The 18,972-nt window shown below is 43.1% G+C and overlaps 1 protein-coding gene across 1 annotated transcript in view; it reads left to right on the top strand.

Moving 5' to 3' along the window:
* Positions 1-2,214: 2,214 nt before the first annotated feature.
* The window catches only part of LOC311043925 (uncharacterized protein), a 30,897-nt gene continuing 14,139 nt past the window's right edge, over positions 2,215-18,972 (top strand). The window contains exons 1-6 of the mRNA XM_084055349.1: positions 2,215-2,332; positions 14,422-14,558; positions 15,490-15,675; positions 16,601-16,772; positions 18,149-18,328; positions 18,729-18,851. Coding sequence (XP_083911475.1) covers positions 14,424-14,558; positions 15,490-15,675; positions 16,601-16,772; positions 18,149-18,328; positions 18,729-18,851 — 796 coding nt within the window. The 5' untranslated portion in view covers positions 2,215-2,332; positions 14,422-14,423. The remainder of the gene's footprint in view (positions 2,333-14,421; positions 14,559-15,489; positions 15,676-16,600; positions 16,773-18,148; positions 18,329-18,728; positions 18,852-18,972) is intronic.

Here is an 18,972-nt window from a genome sequence, read left to right as displayed (position 1 = left end):
ACTGTACCCGCCCGCCCCCACAATGATTTCATGTCTGACCGCCAGCAGTTCATTTCTGTCTGCCACTCACTCCCGCAACAAAACAAAAAATACTGTTTAGTCCCGCGGTGCATAGTACTGCGGGATTGCTGCTTATATATTTTCATTGAGATCCAAAAACATTACAAAACAGAATGAGATAGTGAGTGAAAAAAAAACAGACAAGTGGGCCCTGGAGAGAAGTGGGATCAGGGTTGCCATGTCCGCTTATTATAAGAGACTTTGGGCTTGTTTTTCTGTAAAGTTAATTAATTGTAAATAAAATTGGTCTTGTTTCCCAATGTTCTGTGGTGTGTTCCGGTTGGCGTCGCATTGTTTTTGTTCCCCCTAATGCGAATCAATTAGTCTCGCTAGTCGCACTCAAGGGGCCAGCCTGACATATTTACAATGAGGCCGATACGTAAGAGAGACTGTTTTACCCCTGCAGGTGTCAGAAGGAATATTCTCTCAATGTAAGCGGATGGGTTTTTGACGAACTTTAGACTAGATTTTCTTACCTTGATAAAAATTGTCATAAATACTATATGCTTCCAGTCGCTAGTTTAAAGTCTCCTTTCAATCATCATGATATGCGTTTTGCTAAATTATGGTCCCATTTATTCTAAAATTGACGATAAAGTAGGCTATGCTCCAGGAGGGGCGGGATGATTTGATTGACAACCTACACAACCAATAGCAATCATTCCCCGCCCCCGCTCTTGATTGACAAGCTACCCAACCAATAGCATTCTTTGGGGATTGTTTTCCGGTTCCCTGGTCACATGTCTGGTCTCAAGCAATAGCGTTGAGTTCCGACGTGCCCAATGGTATATATTAAAGATGGCGGATTGCTCGTTCCTGAACAATCGGCTTCATTTACGGTCCGTAGAAACCAATGGCGTGACGCTGTCCATTTCTTTTTACAGTCTATGGTCGCACTACTTGTTAGAATATAAGATGGACATTCCAAATTATTACAAAAGAAAAAAAGAAAAGATTATACCAAACTAAACACATTATAACAAGAGGAATCATTTTGGAGGTTTAGAGGTTCCGGCCGCCTGATAAAGTTATTTCCGCTCCAGACCGGATTAGAAACCCGAAAATGATCCCACTCATCCCAGGCTATACTGGCAGTGTGTGGGCAAAGTTTATCAATTGGTCCATAACACAGAGGTGCCTGAGATTATAGCTGTTCACAGACAGACACACAGACAGACAGACAGACAGACAGACAGACTGACAGAGAAAATATAATCTCCGCCTCCCTGGCGTTCTGACCTGGCGGATTTAAACATGATCAGGACCACAATGGAAACAAGCCCCTATAGGGCTTAAAGGGTTAGTTCAGATTTTTTGAGTATTTTCTGTAGGAAATACTTACCATTAATGTAGTGGTTGCAAAGGTATTAATTGATTGCCCGAGTCCCGTGGTCAGAGTTATGGTCCGTTTCTGATAAATATGAATGTAGTTCCGGTAGATTAGTAGATTTGGTGGGGGCCGCTCATTAAAAATAAATATATTTAAAAAACTAACGTCATTTGTATTGTTGACCTATTTCTACCATTTAGAGCAGGTTTCGTTCAATTTCGATCCCTCTGTCACATGGTACTATTTTTTGTGTCATATATTTTGTGTGTGAGTAGGCTGCCGCGGCGCAGTGATTCTGGACACAAACATTAGTACCATGTGACAGAAGGGTCGAAATTGAACGAAACCTGCTCTATATGGTAGAAATAGGTCAACAATACAAATGACGTTAGTTTTTTAAATTTATTTATTTTTAATGAGCGGCCCCCACCAAATCTACTAATCTACCGGAACTACTTCATATTTATCAGAAACGGACCATAACTCTGACCACGGGACTCAGGCAATCAATTAATACCTTTGCAACCACTACATTAATGGTAAGTATTTCCTACAGAAAATACTCAAAAAATCTGAACTATCCCTTTAAGGGCTTTTTGTGTTATCCTTTTAACAATCATTGTAAAAGGGGGAAAATGCAAACTGTTAATAGGCTACAGTAGGCTATTCAATCAATCAGAAAACATATAAAAAAAAACTGGGGGGCGTGGTGGGGTCCTTGCATTTCAAAAGGTTGACAATCAGTGGGTTTGGTTATATAACAACAACACAGCTGGATTGGTCCATGAGCCTCTCTACGCGGTCAAGCGGAGCATGCGCGCTGTAGCAGACTCAGCACAAAGCAACACATAACACCATGAGATATATGTTTACTCATTTTAATTAGTAAAACGACAGGAGTTTTCTATTTAGGCTAAGGGGGAATACATTCGCGATAAAAAGGTGAGTTTTTCTTTATTTCTGGTTATTTTACACGATCCGTGGTTTATTTCTAAGCGTGGATCAGGTTGGGTTTGTTTTCATTTGCGCCTTCTGGAGATCCCAAGCAGAAAGAGTTAAGGACGCATAACGCGAGGAGAAAGTACACACACCGACGCGCGGATTACAGATCAGGATGAGCCAATGACTATTCTTATCATTTATTGAGGTTTGTTTTGAACAACAGCCTCATAACGGCGTCCGTCCACGACGTCTTGGGACGTTTGCGAGCAAATCTATAATGTTTCATATGCCTGGAACAAAATGTTCTTAACTAGTCCCGAGGTTGGAACCTGGGACTTTAGTGGCTCATGTTTTGCGCGCCCATACAAAGTTCCATTATATTAATAATAATAATAATGATAATAAACTTTATTTGTATTGCACCAAGTGCTTTACATTAAAAATATATCAACAAAATAAAAATAACACAATATTAAACTAGATTAAAAACAATAAGATTAAAAACAATGAGATCAAAGACATGGTCAAGAACAAATTAAAAGGCACATGCCTATCCGGGGCATTTAATATGCAGCATATCCGTAACGTTTTATAAAAGCAGAGCAATGGAATAATTATTCACTATTTTGTTCATCTTTGGCACATTAGCTGATTGATTAAAACTAATTCCGATCTTATAAGTGTGGCACCCAGAAAGATGTTCAATAGTCAAATAAATAAATAAATAAATAAAAACAATATGCATTATTTAGTAGGGATTTTGCATAATGTCTCTTAGCCTCCTTTGTCTACTCATGTATTGCCTTTATTGTAAATATTTTCTTCTCTCAGTTTTGTGATATATATATAGCCTACAAGCTGAATTACATAATTGAAAACAAATCACAGCTTTAAAAGAGGTCGTGTTTTTCATTCTCATCTCATGTCACTAACACTAAACAAAAGGATGCTTTTTGCTGTCTTTTAGCAGCCTTATGATACCTTCAGAAGAAAAGGTGAAATTGTTGTCCTGTTATTGTGCGCTACGAGGGGCCCACTTCTCTCCAGGGCCCACTTATCTGTTTTGGTTGTGTTGTAGTCAGTGTTGCCAGTTTGTGTGAGAGAAATAAGCAACCAGGTCTAGGAAAACAAGCCCAAAAGAAGCAACTTGGGGTCTTGGGCCACATGAGCACTTTTAAACCAAAACTTGTAGATTGGCTATTTTCAAAGAAAAATCTTGGGGGAAAAATGAAAATGTAGGAATATATTTTCAAATCCACAAAATCTTTTATGTTAAATATTCATTTGTGGGCTTTCCTTGACATGAAAATGTTTAGGAAACACTGGTTAAAACAACATTAGTAACATTAGTAGAAACAAGACCAATTTTATTTACAAGCAACTTAACAGAAAAACAAGCCCAACGTCGCTTATAATAAGCGGACATGGCAACCCAGAGGGCCCACCTCTCTCCAGGGCCCACTTGATTGTTTTGGTTGTATTGTAGTGCGCGTGGATTCATCATCTCCTTGGCTTGCCTAATGTAATGTATCGATCAAACCACAGATAATCCCGTTGATCGACGTTAATTGTCCCTTGCCGACGAAATTGCGATCGTGATTGTCGGCCGACAACAATTGTCGTCAAGCGACAGCATCATTGTTGCGATATATCTGTCATGTTGATCTTTTTTTTTTTGCATTCTTCTTGGCTGCTCTCCCGCTCGCTCCCCCTTTGTGCGAGAGCGTCTACACGTAAACGCACGCACGCACACGCGCGCGCGCGCACGCACGCACGCACGCACGAGCATGCACAAGCGGCCCATCCCCCTTCATACATGCACGCGCGCACGCACGTGCGCACACACACACACACACACACACACACACACACACACACACACACACACACACACACACACACACACACACACACACACACACACACACACACACCCGCACGCATGCACGCACGAGCATGCACAAGCGGCCCATCCCCCTTCATACACACACAAGCCCCCCCTCTCTCTCTCCCAGGCGCTTTCCTCGAATTGAGAACTTTTTGTACCCGAGCACAAAAAGTAGCGCCAGTTTTGAGAACTTGACTTTAGAGCGGAATCACAATGATGGGGTCAGTAGTAGGCGTCGTTCAGACGTCAGTTGGACTCATCTGAGAGTTGTAAACATTAAGAACGCGCTTGTTGCGCGCAGAGATCAATATGGCATAAATGCGCACTCAGCACTTTTCTGCAGCAACCTTAGATAGATTTATTCTGGGGGGAACATTCGATTAAAATGACTTTCAATTAAATTAAAAGCACTTTAAAAAAAACTTTGTTTGGACTCTAGGTCTATAAATACAGATTACCCTAACCCTAAGATTATAATTATTATCAATATTATTATTTTTAGATTTATTGAATACTTTATTAACAGTTTGCAAATAGTAGGCCTACAGTGGTACGATTATGCAATGGTGCTAAAAGGATAACACAAACAGCCCTGAGGGCTTGTTTCCATTGTGGTCCGATTTCTATCCACTTAACCACTTAGTTGACCAATAGCCAAGGCCCCCTTATTCCCTCTACACTAAATGAGATCCCGCAAGGGTGTGAGCTTGTAGATCTGTTATATTTGCTGAATGTTAGCCCCACAATAGGGATGCTGTAGGAATAGGGATTCTATATAGTTCAAGTGCTTTATAATAATAATAATAATAATAATAATAATAATAATAATAATAATAATAATAATAATAATAATAATTGTATATTATTATTATTATTATTATTCGGCTATTACTATATACTTATTATTGTAGGCTACTGGGTCATATGCCTTCCAGCAGTCTTACATGCTCTGTGACTATGAGTTATGTGTAGAATGTATATAGTCAACAGTGGTGGAAAGTAACATTTAAAAGTACATTTACTCAAGTACTGTAGTTTTTATTTTTGAGTATGTGAGTGAGTATGTAAATGTCTCAATACTTTATACTTTCACTCCACAACATCCCCGAGGTAAATATTTAACTTTTTCACTCCACTACAGTTAATTGACAGCTTTAGTTACTAGTTACTTGGCACATTGAGATTATTAATACTAAAAACACGTGATCCACTTATAAGCTCTATTTCATAGGCTACTTCAGCTATTTGAAAATAACAATCTACTGAAGTCCACAACTCGTTGCGACATGTTGTGAGCTCGAAGACCTGCTGTTTTCAAAAACGTCTGAAAAACTTGAGTACTTGTACTTTGGCACTGTAAGTATATTCTGATGCCAATACTTTTGTACTTTTACTCAAGTCAATTTTGAATTTCTGACTTTTACTTGTAACGGAGTACTTCTACACTGCAGTATTGATACTTTTACTTAAGTAACACATTTGAGTACTTTTCCCACCACTGAACCTACTTCTTCCAACCACTAACAGTCGACAGACTGAGTTTCCGTGTCATGCTGTGTTGTGTCACATGCAAGTCGCATGTGCACATGCGACCACATGCATGTGCTGTGTGTGCACCGTTCAGAGCGGCCTGTAAACCTATACGTTCCTGTTGTCTAAACGTGTCAACCGCCGCGAGCTATTTCTGGATAGAAAGCCAGGTGTTTTTTTTTCTTTTTGGGGGGAACATATAATTTGAACCAGTTTACAGACACACGCGTGGAGGGGAAACCATTATACGTCCCTGGAATACATAATCCCTGATTGTGGGCATTCTTACTCTGTTATTCATTAGCCATTGTTCTACTACACTGGTTGGTTCTCAAAGTCTGGCTCGGGGGCCGTCCGGGGTCCAAATGGACCCTTACGGGTCTCTGACTCTGAGAGAGTACAAATGTAACCAAATGGACCCGCTAGGGTCCATTTGGTTACATTTGTACGCTCTCAGGGTTAAATTCACACTGAGGATTTGATTATTAGGGTCCCAGAGAACGCGTACCAAACTGGGGGTCCTTGAAATTAATAGAATATAGAACTCTCACAATTCTTCCTTTTGGAGTTACAGACCCGCATAAGGGTCCATTTTGTCCCCGGACCGGACGTTGAGAACTGAACCAGCGTTTCATTGTAGGAGAAGAGGCCGCCACCCACTGCGAGAGAGAGACGCTAATGTCTTCATGCCTGTAATCTCATCTAAACCTGACGTGTCATCGAGTTCACACAGGGGATGACCACATCAAAAATAGAGCCGTAATCTGGTGGGATTAACCACTTTAACCCTGGCAGTGTCCCAATTTTGGGGAAGTCACTACAGGCAGTCACTACTTAGCTGAGTGGGACACGGAAGGTCCCCGGTTCACTTCCCGAACTCCCGGCTTTTGTGTCGGAAGTGTCCCTGAGCAAGGCATTTAACCCCTAACTGCTCCCTCCCTCCCGAGCACTCATCATATAGCCATCTGAGTGCAGCCATCAGCTGACTGAGGCTGAAACTGAATTTCCCCAGCAGGCACTAACCAAAGCTTTTCCCTTTCCCTTAAATATTTAGAAAAAATGTGAAAATAGCAGATGTATAAGCACAACGAGTCGTGATCTTGTAGATCGGCTATGTTCAAATAGTTGAGGCATATAGGGCTTAATTGGTTAACGCATGTTTTGTATTTATAATCTAGATCTGCAAGGTAACTAAGCTGTCACATAGTTGTAGTGGAGTACAAAGTACAATGTGCCTCTGAGATGTAGTGAAGTAGAACTTTGAAATATCACAAAGTAAAAATAAATGCACTCCAAAATTTTACTTAAATACAGCACTTGAGTAAATGTACTTTGTTACTTTCCACCGGGGGTTAAATAGCTGCAGTTTGCTATCTCCCAGTTGCAGTTGCAGTCTAGCAGTGTGTTTCGCAACCATGCTTTCACAATGACACCTTCACTCTGTGCAAACACACCGTCTGTTTGTCTGCCACTTCGTCACGTGAGCCACTCACGCACTTCTGGGGGCCCCCGCGCCGCAGGTTGACAAACAGCGTAGTAGCTGCTGAAAGTAGGTTTGGTAAATAGGGCAGTGAGTGTATAGATGTATGTGTGGTATTCACTACTCCCTGCCCTGGGGTTGTGCTGAGGAAAAAAAACTGAAGTCGTTTTCAAAAGAGCTCTGCACATGCATGTGCGCAAAATAAGTACACAGTGCTGTGAGCGCAAGCACGTACACACACACACACACACACACACACACAGATGCATGCACGCACATGCGCGTGTACACGCGCACACACACACACACACACACACACACACACACACACACACACACACACACACACACACACACACACACACACACACACACAGAGAACTGTCCCGTTCTTATTAATCCAGAGAGGTTTTTGAAAATTCATCTCCTTTTACATACTGTATTCTCTCATACACTCCACCCCCCTCTCCCTCTCTCTCTCTCGACCCCCTCCTCTCTCTCTCACTCATACATAAAACAAACAGAAACCAGACACTGTGCATGGCTGCTGATGCTCAGTGACAGAGGTGTGTGCGTGCGTGCGTGCGTGTGTGCGCATGCATGCATGCTTGCGTGTGTGCATGCTTGCATGCGCGTGAATGCGAGGCAGAGGGACACGATGGCGTGATAGGAGATGATGTTCCAGTACAGAAGTGGTCTGCATCTTATCTGGTGGCGTTATCTGATGTGTACAACGTATATACTGTATGCACTCCGCTCACATTATGGACACGCATGGCCGCCGGCATATTACGCAGTGGCGGGACAGCCATGCGGGGCACCACCCTGCTAGCCGGGAGCAGTTAGAGGGGTCCAGGGGCTTGTGCAAGAGATAACAGATTGGGATCTGATGACAGTTCTAGCAGCTGCACCCTAAACAGTTGTCAACTCCGATGTATGGCAACGTATGGAGCCATGCACACACACCATGCACGCACGCACAAACACATACACCGACGCACACACACCCAATACGGTTCGAGAAGTTTGCACGGTTCAAAAAAGGTTGCAGCTGCCTCAAGCAGCCACACTTAACCTTTTTCATGGATACGTAGATAGATAGATAATAGCTTGTATACAATTTTGCAGTCTGTTGCTAAATGAGTGAGTTTATTTGATCGCTGCTTGATGAGCTACGGTATGGCCTCACTTAGGTTCAGAATGATAATCCATAAAACATTCCATTTGGTTCCGTTCGTACCCTCTCTAAGAGTTCAATGAACACTGATGGTTTTAGAGTGCAGGTAACAGTGAGGAAAGGAAACCAGTCCGTCAGGTCGTTGGGAGTAGGGGGAAGGGGGAGGAACTCATGGAATCTGTACCACACCAACGTGTGTGTTGGCCTCAGAATGTGTCCAGTGTCTACTACGTGTAGAGTGTTAAACTAACTCTGAGAGCGTAAAGTGAACATTTACTGTACGGGTTCACTTGGTTCCACACGTCAAACGGGTGACGAGTATTTGACCAGGTGGGACCGTTTGACGCAAATGGGGCTACCCCTGCGTCAGACGTTGAGACGACAGGACCTGTCCTGTAGCGTTGCGTGTTGATGAGAATGGATGAATGATGATTCTCTGCCTGTCGGTATATGCAACTCGAACGGTGCTGAGTCGACTGAAGCGGATACCGCACCGCACCGCTCTGCGTGGCCACTCGCCTGGGGGGGTGGGGGGGGGGGGTGATGACTCACTCGGCTCAAGTTGCTTTTAGATGTTTTTAGCGGAAGCAACAACCTGTTACATTCCAGTGTGCGCGGGACGAGCGGGAGCATTGAAAAATGTGGCATGAGAATAAAGTAGTAGACTTTTATTAATTCTGTCATTTAAGTGTCTTAGGGACACTTTGGCATGTACTGTATGTTGGGTGAGTTGGGAGGCAAACCGGTGACATTGGCTACGACCACCCAATGTTGGTATGTGTGTGCATTCACATGCACCCACACAGTAACTGCATGGATGTGAGTGAGTGGGTATGAGTGAATGGGTGTACGAGGGTATGAGTATACACATTACAGAGTACTGTAATAAATGTAAATGTATGTGGATGTATACAGTATGTGCAATTGTGCATACATGCATACATACATGTGTACATATGTATATGTGTATAAAGGGTAACTGTGCTGACAACTGACACTGTGCGCTGGGAACAATTGTCAATGGATTCATGTGTCAGGGAGCACGGGGGAGGGAAGAGTCATGTGTGTGTGTGTGTGTGTGTGTGTGTGTGTGTGTGTGTGTGTGTGTGTGTGTGTGTGTGTGTGTGTGTGTGTGTGTGTGTGTGTGTGTGTGTGTGTGTGTGTGTGTGTGTGTGTGTGTGTGTGTGTGTGTCCGAACACACGTGTCCTGGGCCCTCTGGGGCCCCTCCCCCCGGCTCAATTCAATTCAAATAAAAAGGAGCTCTATTGGCATGAGAAAACATTATGTTTGCATTGCAAATGTACAGTGTTTGTAATCTGTTGGAAGTATACTGCACGTGTCTCTGATGTCTTGGTACAGTGGGCAGGTGGTTAGAAAGTGTGGCTCGGTTTTCACCACATTGTGTGTGCAGCGGGTGCACAAGTCTAGCTCTTGGGAACCAGGTCTGCATGTTGTGGGCCTTTCTCTGTTTGTAAGGCTGTGTTCACCGAGTCTGTGCCTATAGTCAAAGCTTTCCTTAGTTTTGGATCAGTCACCTTGCTCAGGTACTATTCTGCCACTGTGTACTCTCTATTTGGGGCCAAATAGCATTCCAGTTCGCTTTGGTTTTGGGTTGACTTTCAAAATATCAGATAGATTTGTGTTTTGTTTTCTTATCTGCTTTAGTCCAGTGGTTTTTTTTGTGCTCGTGATTGTGCATAGAGTCTCCGAACCAGCTGGCTGAGGCCGGGGGCAACCCTGTAGGTTTTCACTGTTAAGTGAGGGCTCTGTTATGGAGCGTGTCTGGGTCGCTTTCTTTTAGCTGGTTTTCAGTGGTCTTCATTTTGATAATGAGTGGGTATCGTCCTAATTCTGCTCTGCATGCATCGTTTGTTATTTTCCGTTGGGTGCGGAGAATGAATTTGCAGAGTTCTGCATGCAGAGTTTTGGTGTTTGTCCCATTTTTCTAAGTTCTTAGTTGGCAAGGGGACCCCAGACTTCGCAACCATATAGAGGCTCCCTCACAGACCTAGGGGCCCCATGGGGTCCCAGGGGCCAGAGCCAGGGGGGGGTGGTGGTTCATGGTTTCCTAGATCTGGGCAGATTGACTCCTGTGGGCTTCCTGTCAGCGCTACTTGTACAGAGACTTACAGACTGCACTTATTATGTAACTCTGCCTTGCCAAGCAGGGTTAGAAAGCTTGTTAGGGGGGTTTTACGGTTGGCTCCAACGAGGGTAGAGGCAATATATAGCCTGCCTGTGGGGCTAGTTTGGATTTGCAGTGTTGGAAGAAGTGCTAGGGGGGAAAAAAACGAATTACTTAAGTAAAAGTAGCATTAACACAAATGTATAAATGGTACTCATTGTGCAGAATGTCCCATTTCACAATTTGTTTTTCAAAAGTTGACAATTCGTCGAAATCATTTAAAAATAGCAGATCATTTGCACAACTTTGCATGATTTTTCAAAAATAGCAGATCTACAAGCTCATAGCACGGCACTCGGTGCCACGCTATGAGCTTGTATATCTGCTATTTTTTAATAGCCCAACGAAATCTAAAAATGACACACAGATGCGTTCCCGTTCTTAAAGAGTTAAAAACAAAAGGCAAGCAGAGAATAGTTACAAATGTTGTTAAGTTAACGTGTTCATGCATGGCTCCAATCAAGGTAGATGCAATATATAGCCTGCCAATGTGCCAAACACACCACCACCCCTAAAAACCCACTAAACCAAACCACAAGCTGAAGCTGGCCATGCATACCAGACAATTTGGAATACTGCGGGGAAAAATTAAAAATGGAGCAGGGTGACTCGAGTACAGTACTTGAGTAAATGCACTTTGTTGTACTTTGTTACTTGTCACCAGTGCTGTCCGCATGTCACACCCTCACGCCGCAATGTGCCAAACAAACCAACCACCCGTAAAACCCATGCAGTGAGCCAAGCCACACACATCATGCATACCAGACAATGAAGACACGCCCCCTCAGGGACACACCCCCTACTTATTGAAACTTATTAGTTATTAGTATGCCATTTAAAGATTATGTATGTATATATATATATACACAAACACACACACACACACGCACATGCACGCACGCACGCACGCACGCACGCACGCACGCACGCACGCACACACACACACACGCGCGGGAAACCCTGAGTCATAAAAATATGACTATCATAATGACTTCCAGTTAAAGCAATGACAGTAGAGATATCTAATGCATGTGACATCTTGTTTTAAAGGAGGGAACCATTGTGGTTTGCACACAACCTGTTGCACAAGAACACACATTCAGCGAGATCTACAACCTAACAATGCGTCACAACACATTATTAGCTTGTAGATCAGTTCCTTTTTGGAAAGCGACACCGTTGTACGGCAGAGTATATAAGGTCTTAAGTTAACTGATAAGTGATAACAGATTTAGCAGTGAGAGCCTCAGCATGGGGCTGCTGACTCACTGCTTTCACTCTCTTGGCAGAACTCAGAGCAGTTTGGGGAAAGGCTGATTTTAACTTAACCACTTAAACCCCAGCACCCGTATTTTGGGGAAAGCTTTCGCAGAAAAAAAACGTCAGTAACGTAATTTTCAATGAAAGCTTTCCCGACATTAACAGAAAACAGAAAAGACAGAAAATACACTAGTATCTGTCCCTGAGGGACTCCGGTCAAGCATATAGGGTTTAAGTGGTGGGGTGGCTGTGGGGTGGGGTGGGGTGGGGTGGTTGTATTTTGTCTCCCTGCTCTTCTATTGAGACATTTAGATAGTGTCAAAGGTCATGTCGCACCTAGACACAGGGTCTGACACAAATTTTGACCTGAAGGTCAAGATTCAATGTATCCCCGGAGCAAGCAGGCAGGCTCTATTAGCTCAATGGTAAAAATGTCAGCACTTGCTTTGGAAACTGGGTTAAAATCCGGGGTAGAACTTAAATGTACTTGTACCACCACTAGTACTTACATACTCCCAGTCAATGGCATACATGAGCTTTCACATCATGTTAGCTGCAATTTTACAGCCTCAGGTGTTTGTGTGTTAATGTCACCATGAAGTCATATTCTGGGCATAACGTGGTAGCATAAAGATGAAGCTTGAGGGCTCAAATACATATCAGAACATATTCATGTGTCTCACACCATGTGACTGTGGCGTTACAGTAGATCATTTAAAACCCAGTGCTCTTCTGTCGGCTGTCTAAGCTTTTGTTGAATGACAACACGTATCAGGGTTAATGAAACTCTAAGCTTATTTTGTCTTTGTTTTCCAATTCAGGTTAAAAAGTGCGCACCTCGGAGCTAGCTAGCTGTTCACAGACAGACGGACGGACAAACAAACAGACAGGCAGTCTCACAGGAGCGAAAACATAATCCCTCGCCTTCAGCCGTTCCGGCCTGGTGGGGATAACCTTCAAATTCAGAACCTTCAGAGTTCAAACATGGCAGGCTAATAAGCAGCAACACGGCAACAGCTAATCAAATTAATTATAGGTGTGTTAAAGGATAATTCCTTTAACACACCTGTTGATAATTTCAACAGGTTGTTCATGAAAGTCCTTGCAGTCTTGTTTCCAATGAGAACCTGTGAGCAATTAGAGATTAAGAGTCTTGCTCAGGGACAAATTTCATTTAATCGACACATATGCTGGCCTGGCCTGGAATCGAACCTGGGGCAACCAGGGCTTCTGGCTCCCTAGGCGGGCTCACTGACCACTCAGCTATGGCCGCCCCTATTAGATTTTGAAGTGTCACTGAACAAGTGTAGTAGTCAACAGTATTGTCAACATTCATTCATTCATTCAATTATTCAATCATTCATTCATACACACATAGGCCGACAAGTTGATGCCTTTATTTGCAGAAGCTCAGAAAACCTACAACAGTATTTTGGGGCAAATTCAAAACATGCAGTATTTGGTATTAGGTATATCACCCGGGTGATAAGACTTCAAATCTATATCACGATTGTTTCAAACTGCAATGTGATGCACAAGTTTGTAGATTGGTTATTTTCACTTTGCGCCACCATTGTACTACAAAGTATAATACAAGTTGTGAGTAAGACAAAAAAAAAACTATTAGTTTTTGTTGTGTTGATTCGTTGATATAACCAAATACAAATTTAAAACCTTGCTCCTCGATTTCAATGTACAGTATTTCGGGTGAATCACCCAGCCCTAACCCAGCCCCAGAGAGTCAGTGGGATTAAGGGATGAATGACAGAGAGGTGGAACACCATCTGTATATGTGCTAGCTGCCTGCCTGTTGTTCATTGACTTGTCATGTTCAATCTCCTCATCCGCCAGTGACCTACATGCAGCATTTTGTTTGCCTCTGTGAAGCTATTCTCTGCAGCAGTGCTTCCCAAACTTTTTTTCGGTTTGAGATGTGGTTCCCAACATTTTTTCATTGGAGAAAAAATGAGCGGACAAAAGCTGGGACACCCCCACATGCCGCACACACACGCTACAAGCTCACAACTCATTGCGTTGCGACGCGTTGTGAGCTTGTAGATTGGCTATTTTTCCCCAAACAGAGTTGATGTACATGGAAATAAGTGGTCCAACTAAGTGCAGTTTTAACATGTCCGTTTTACTAAGAATAGAGGGGTTTAAAGTAAAAAGGAATTGGACTATAAATCCTCACCCTGTGATCTTTGGTGCCCCCCCAAGGGGGGCCCGGACCCCATGTTGGGAAACACTGATATTTACTAAGTTTGTGCCACAATTCACCCTTTACAAAAATCTACTTTTATATCTCATCTGACATGATATGACCACTTTTTCAGAGAGTTGAGGAGGGTTACCTGAACACATTTAGTACACTGTACTGTGTGTGTGCGTGCGTGTGTGCGTGCGTGCGTGTGTGTTGCTAGGTTCTTGTTTCACCTGTGATCCTATAGTTTACTTAGGCACTACACTGTCTCTCTGCATTTGATGTATGCGTTTATACCTTGCTTATTGTAATTCGCTCTGGATAAAATGCCTAAATTGTAAATTGTGTCTCCCATTTTGTTTCCGTAGGGATGGAGTTCCCTGTGGACCTTCTGGCTGACTATAGCCAGGGGGAGCAGGAGCGCTTGTCCGAGGAGTACATGAAAAGTATCCTCTGCACCAACCCAGACGCACTGCAGAAAGTCACCCTGGCTAACAGAACACAGGTACAAATTACAATTCATTGCAGAACCCATGGTAGATTTTTGCGTCCGACGCCGATCCTGATTTTGGAGAGGCTTAGACCTTTGGTTCTCAACCTGTGGGCCGGGAGGATATTTCAAGTGGACCCCCAAAAGAATTGGCAAAACAGCACGGTTTTAATGATAATATAAAAAGTGATGCCAGAAACTTAGGGGATAGGGATTAGTCACCCCATGGAGACTTGAATTCATGTTTTTTCTTTTTTTTTGTACAAAGGAGACACGATGCGTCACTTGCGCGAAGTGATGCATTGTGAGCTTGTAGATCTGCTATTTTCACTACTTCTTAAAAAAAAAAAGGAAATGATTAGATTTGTTTTTCTTTTTATTCTTGAAATACTGACATGTTGGAATTGTTTTGAATTGATGAAAAGTTGTGATTTCTCTGTTTGAACCTTTTAAAATCTTTTATAATAATACTGTATATCTCTGCTGTCCGGCAGGAACCAGCTAACTCCAAAATGTTCATTTTTCAGGAAATGAGAAAAACCAAACAAAAATGGATTTAGGAGGTTTTGTTCATCATTGATAAGTACAGCTGAATGGACCTCCAAGCTCACAATGAGGTTGGAGGTCAAAAGGGGGTGGGGCCTGGAGTCTGCTAAACCAGCTAACTCCACCCCCCTTTGCTGGAGTTAGCTGGTTTAGCAGAAGAACTTTTTAATACTGACGTAAAGGGTGTTCAATAGCACTGATTTATGGAAAAAAAATGCAAAAGCGGAAAAATGGAGTTAGCTGGTTCCTGCCGGACAGCAATGATGTATACATTTTAAAATGTATTGGTCCGCGACACAAACATGGGTCCCGACCCACTGTTTGGGAAACATAGATGACAAAAAAAAAAGAAAGCTTATCTTCATTAACGTTTTTGGGTTGTCCCCTTCCCGTCACCCAGGTGTCCGTAGGAATTACCAATGTGGGTTTTGTCCCTCTTTACGGGACCAATGACAAGCAGAAGGTCCTGGCCCTCTTCTGCCCATCGGACCAGCTCACGGCGGTGGCTCTCTACCTGAGGAACCGATGGTGGACCATCGACGAAATTCTCAAGACGGGGGACACTGCCAGAGACGGAATTCTGCAGGTATGGCGAGACGCTTCACCAACTTGGTGTTCCGTTTAACCCATTAAAACCCGGAAAGCGTCCGTGTCACTTTGGATTTCCGCATTGGCCATTCAAAAATAGCAGATATACAAGCTCACAGCGCGTCACTTTGTGCCGCGCTGCGAGCTTGTACATCTGCTATTTTTGAAAATATCTGAAAAGTCTTTAAAGTGCGAGAGCTACTGATTTAGAAGGCATTTGTAGAATCGGCCTCATTAGCCCAAAATAGCCTATCTGTAACACGTTGAGCTTGTAGATCGGCTATTTTGGGGGGCGAAGACGGAAAAAGCGGTCCAAGTACAGAGCTAACTACTACAGGTGGTCCGCCAAATCTTTGTGTGATATGATTTATTTTTTACATTAACCAACCTTGAACCCTATGTTCTGAGGGAAACATTAGCCAAAAATAGCAGATCTACAAGCCCACAACGCCTCGCGCTGCGAGGCGTTGTGGGTGTAGAGGGAAAAAAGAGCAGACCAAGTAAAAGAGAAAAAAAAGTTTAATCTGAAACACAATTTCATACAATATAGAGGGGGTCCCTGCTTCATCTCTCTCTCAGCTAGGGGGTCCTTGGGGCCTGAAAAACCTTGAAGACCCCTGATTTAGAGGTTAGCCTCAGGGGCTGGGCTTAGAGTTATGCCTGTTTCTATACTTCGCCGTGCGGTAGTGTCACGCATCGGAAAATAGCCGATCTACACGCTTGTCACAGAGCTTGTTGTGAGCTTCGGATATACTTCCGATGCCGAACTTAAAATGTCGATGTCCTAACAAGTATATCAATACAATCTCTCTCTTTGTGTGTGTGTGTGTGTGTGTGTGTGTGTGTGTGTGTGTGTGTGTGTGTGTGTGTGTGTGTGTGTGTGTGTGTGTGTGTGTGTGTGCGTGCGCGCGTGCGCGCTCCAGGTGCAGACCGTTGGCGAGCGCGTCGTCCTTTACACCTTGAACCGGGTGGTGTACAGAGCCCACGAGATGAGCTCCGAGGAGCTGCCGTTCCTCTGCCACGGGGAGAAGGACTACGCCAAGGTCCTCTGGAAGAACGGAGAGGCTGTGGGCTTCTACTCCGTCAAACCTCCCGGTAAAGCCACTCCCTCATCATCCCTTTATAACACTGTTACCCAGAACACTCACTTTCACATTCCTGCGTATGTGCAAGGTTTCACAAATCTTTTTTATTTTATTTTATTTAATACTTTATTAGTCAGAGATGTAAACAGCACGTGGTACAGTAAGACATTAAAGGGATAGTTCACCCAAATCTTTTTTTTTCTTCTATCGATTAGTCACCCCATGGAGACTTGAATTCATGGATATTTTTTTGTTTTTGTCGCATTCCTAAGCCAATAATTTGATGACCAGCGGACCGGTAGGCAGCGGTTCCGGTAGGAGACACAAAGGAGACGCTTAACTTAGGAATGCGACAAAAATGCGACGAATGCGACAAAAACTTAAAAAATATCCATGGGGTGACTAATCGATAGAAAAAAAGTCATTTTGGGGGTGAACTATCCCTTTAAGGCTAAAAGGATAGCACAAAAAGTCCATTGTCCATTGTGCTCCTATGTATTCAATTCATCAACATAGCATCAAAAATGTACACAATAATACATGTCATCAACAAATACAAGCACTATGTAGAAAGGCGAAAAAGGAAAAGCAACGGTAGTGTTATGATAGCCTGGGACCAGACGAATCTGCCAGTGCAAAAAAAAAAAAATGCACTCGGCAATATAGTCTGGCTACGCGATTTTTTTTGCCTTTTGATGGGGATTTACATTTACCTCCCCTTGTGGTCCTTTTCTTTCCCAGGCTAGTTTTGAAAGAACTCTGCTCCATGTGAGCCTCTCAGTCGTTGTAAAATCCTTGGTAAACCACGACCCCTTGTGGCTTAAATGAGTATGTTGGACCATACCTGGCAACATTAGACTGTGGAAAAGCAGGAGATTTTCTGGTTGGGGGCCTGACTTTGTATTCACTTAGTATTCACTGACTTAGTATTATGTAGACTGTCTGATATGATGTTTATATTTGATAACATCACAATTTAACAATTTAAAGGTAGGGTAAGTGATTTACTTTGGTTAAAGTAAATCATAAGTGTTAAATAGCTCTATATTCTGATAGTACTCATTGATATAGAGTGTTTGTTCAGTGAAAGGAGTCTCCCATGTCTCTCCTTTTCAGTACTCTCTCCTGATTGGCTTAAACTTTGTCACCTACCTAAAAATGCACTATATTCTGTTTACTAAAGAGCTGGAGAGACCCCTGTGACCAAACAAACGCTCTGTAGCAATGATTACTATCAGAATATAGTACTTTAACCTTTTTAACAAAAATAAATAAAATTATCCTACCTTTAATTCAAAATCGACATTAAGAAAATTAACCTCTCTTTCTTTTTAACACATTGTTCCCTGACCCTACCTACATTTTTGTTGTTGTGCCTTTTTGCAGGAAGCTTATGTAGTGCACTCTCAACCCAACGCTATCAGCTTCCTGTGATGGACTCCATATTCGTCCGGAAATGTCACCGCGGAAACGGCTTCGGCGTGCAGATGCTGGAGGACTTCGTGAGCAGTTTTAAAGACGACTGCCTGGGTCTGAGATACCCCGTCTCCAAAGCCATGTTCAAAGGTACACGCTTTATACACTGAGCAAAATGACACTTTGGCAGAGGTTTGGGTTGTGTAGTTATATTGCCATGGTGTAACGCCCCAAAATTGGTGAGCTATCTTGAGCAGTCGCACCATTGATTAGAAACTGAAATTTGTACCTATACCGCCACCGTAAAGTCTAGGGGTTTGAATCCAACGTGGTGCATCCGGCTTACCTAGCGTCTATTAGGCTCTATGCACAGCAGCCATATTGGAAAGAAATTGGGCCTCTTCTTACTTCCATAACAGATGTTACCAATAATACTAATTAAGGCTCTGTTCCCCCCAACAAAGTCATTTTGGGGGTGAACTATCCCTTTATTGTGTTAAGTGGTTAAGTGTGTGCATGAAGCTTATTATTATTGGTTCTGTGTCCACAGTGTGTGAGATGTACCTGAGTCAGTACCCGGGTGACAGAGACGTGCTGTGGCAGGTGGAGGGTGTCGGCAGTCCCAGCCAGAGGACCAACATAGCCAACAAGATCCACACCATGAACATGAGCGGTAAGAAACAACGGCCCCCTCTACTGGCAACATTGCTATATACAGTATATCAAAGCTGATGAATGGGTACTTTCTCCTGATTGGCTGAAGATTAGCCACCTACCTGAAAATGTATTTTCTG

Source organism: Gymnoscopelus microlampas (genome assembly GCF_963454915.1).
Source record: "Gymnoscopelus microlampas genome assembly, chromosome: 4".
Lineage (NCBI taxonomy): Eukaryota > Metazoa > Chordata > Actinopteri > Myctophiformes > Myctophidae > Gymnoscopelus > Gymnoscopelus microlampas.
The sequence above is the reverse complement of the archived record's forward strand: the minus strand, read 5'-3'. Positions and strand labels throughout refer to the sequence as shown.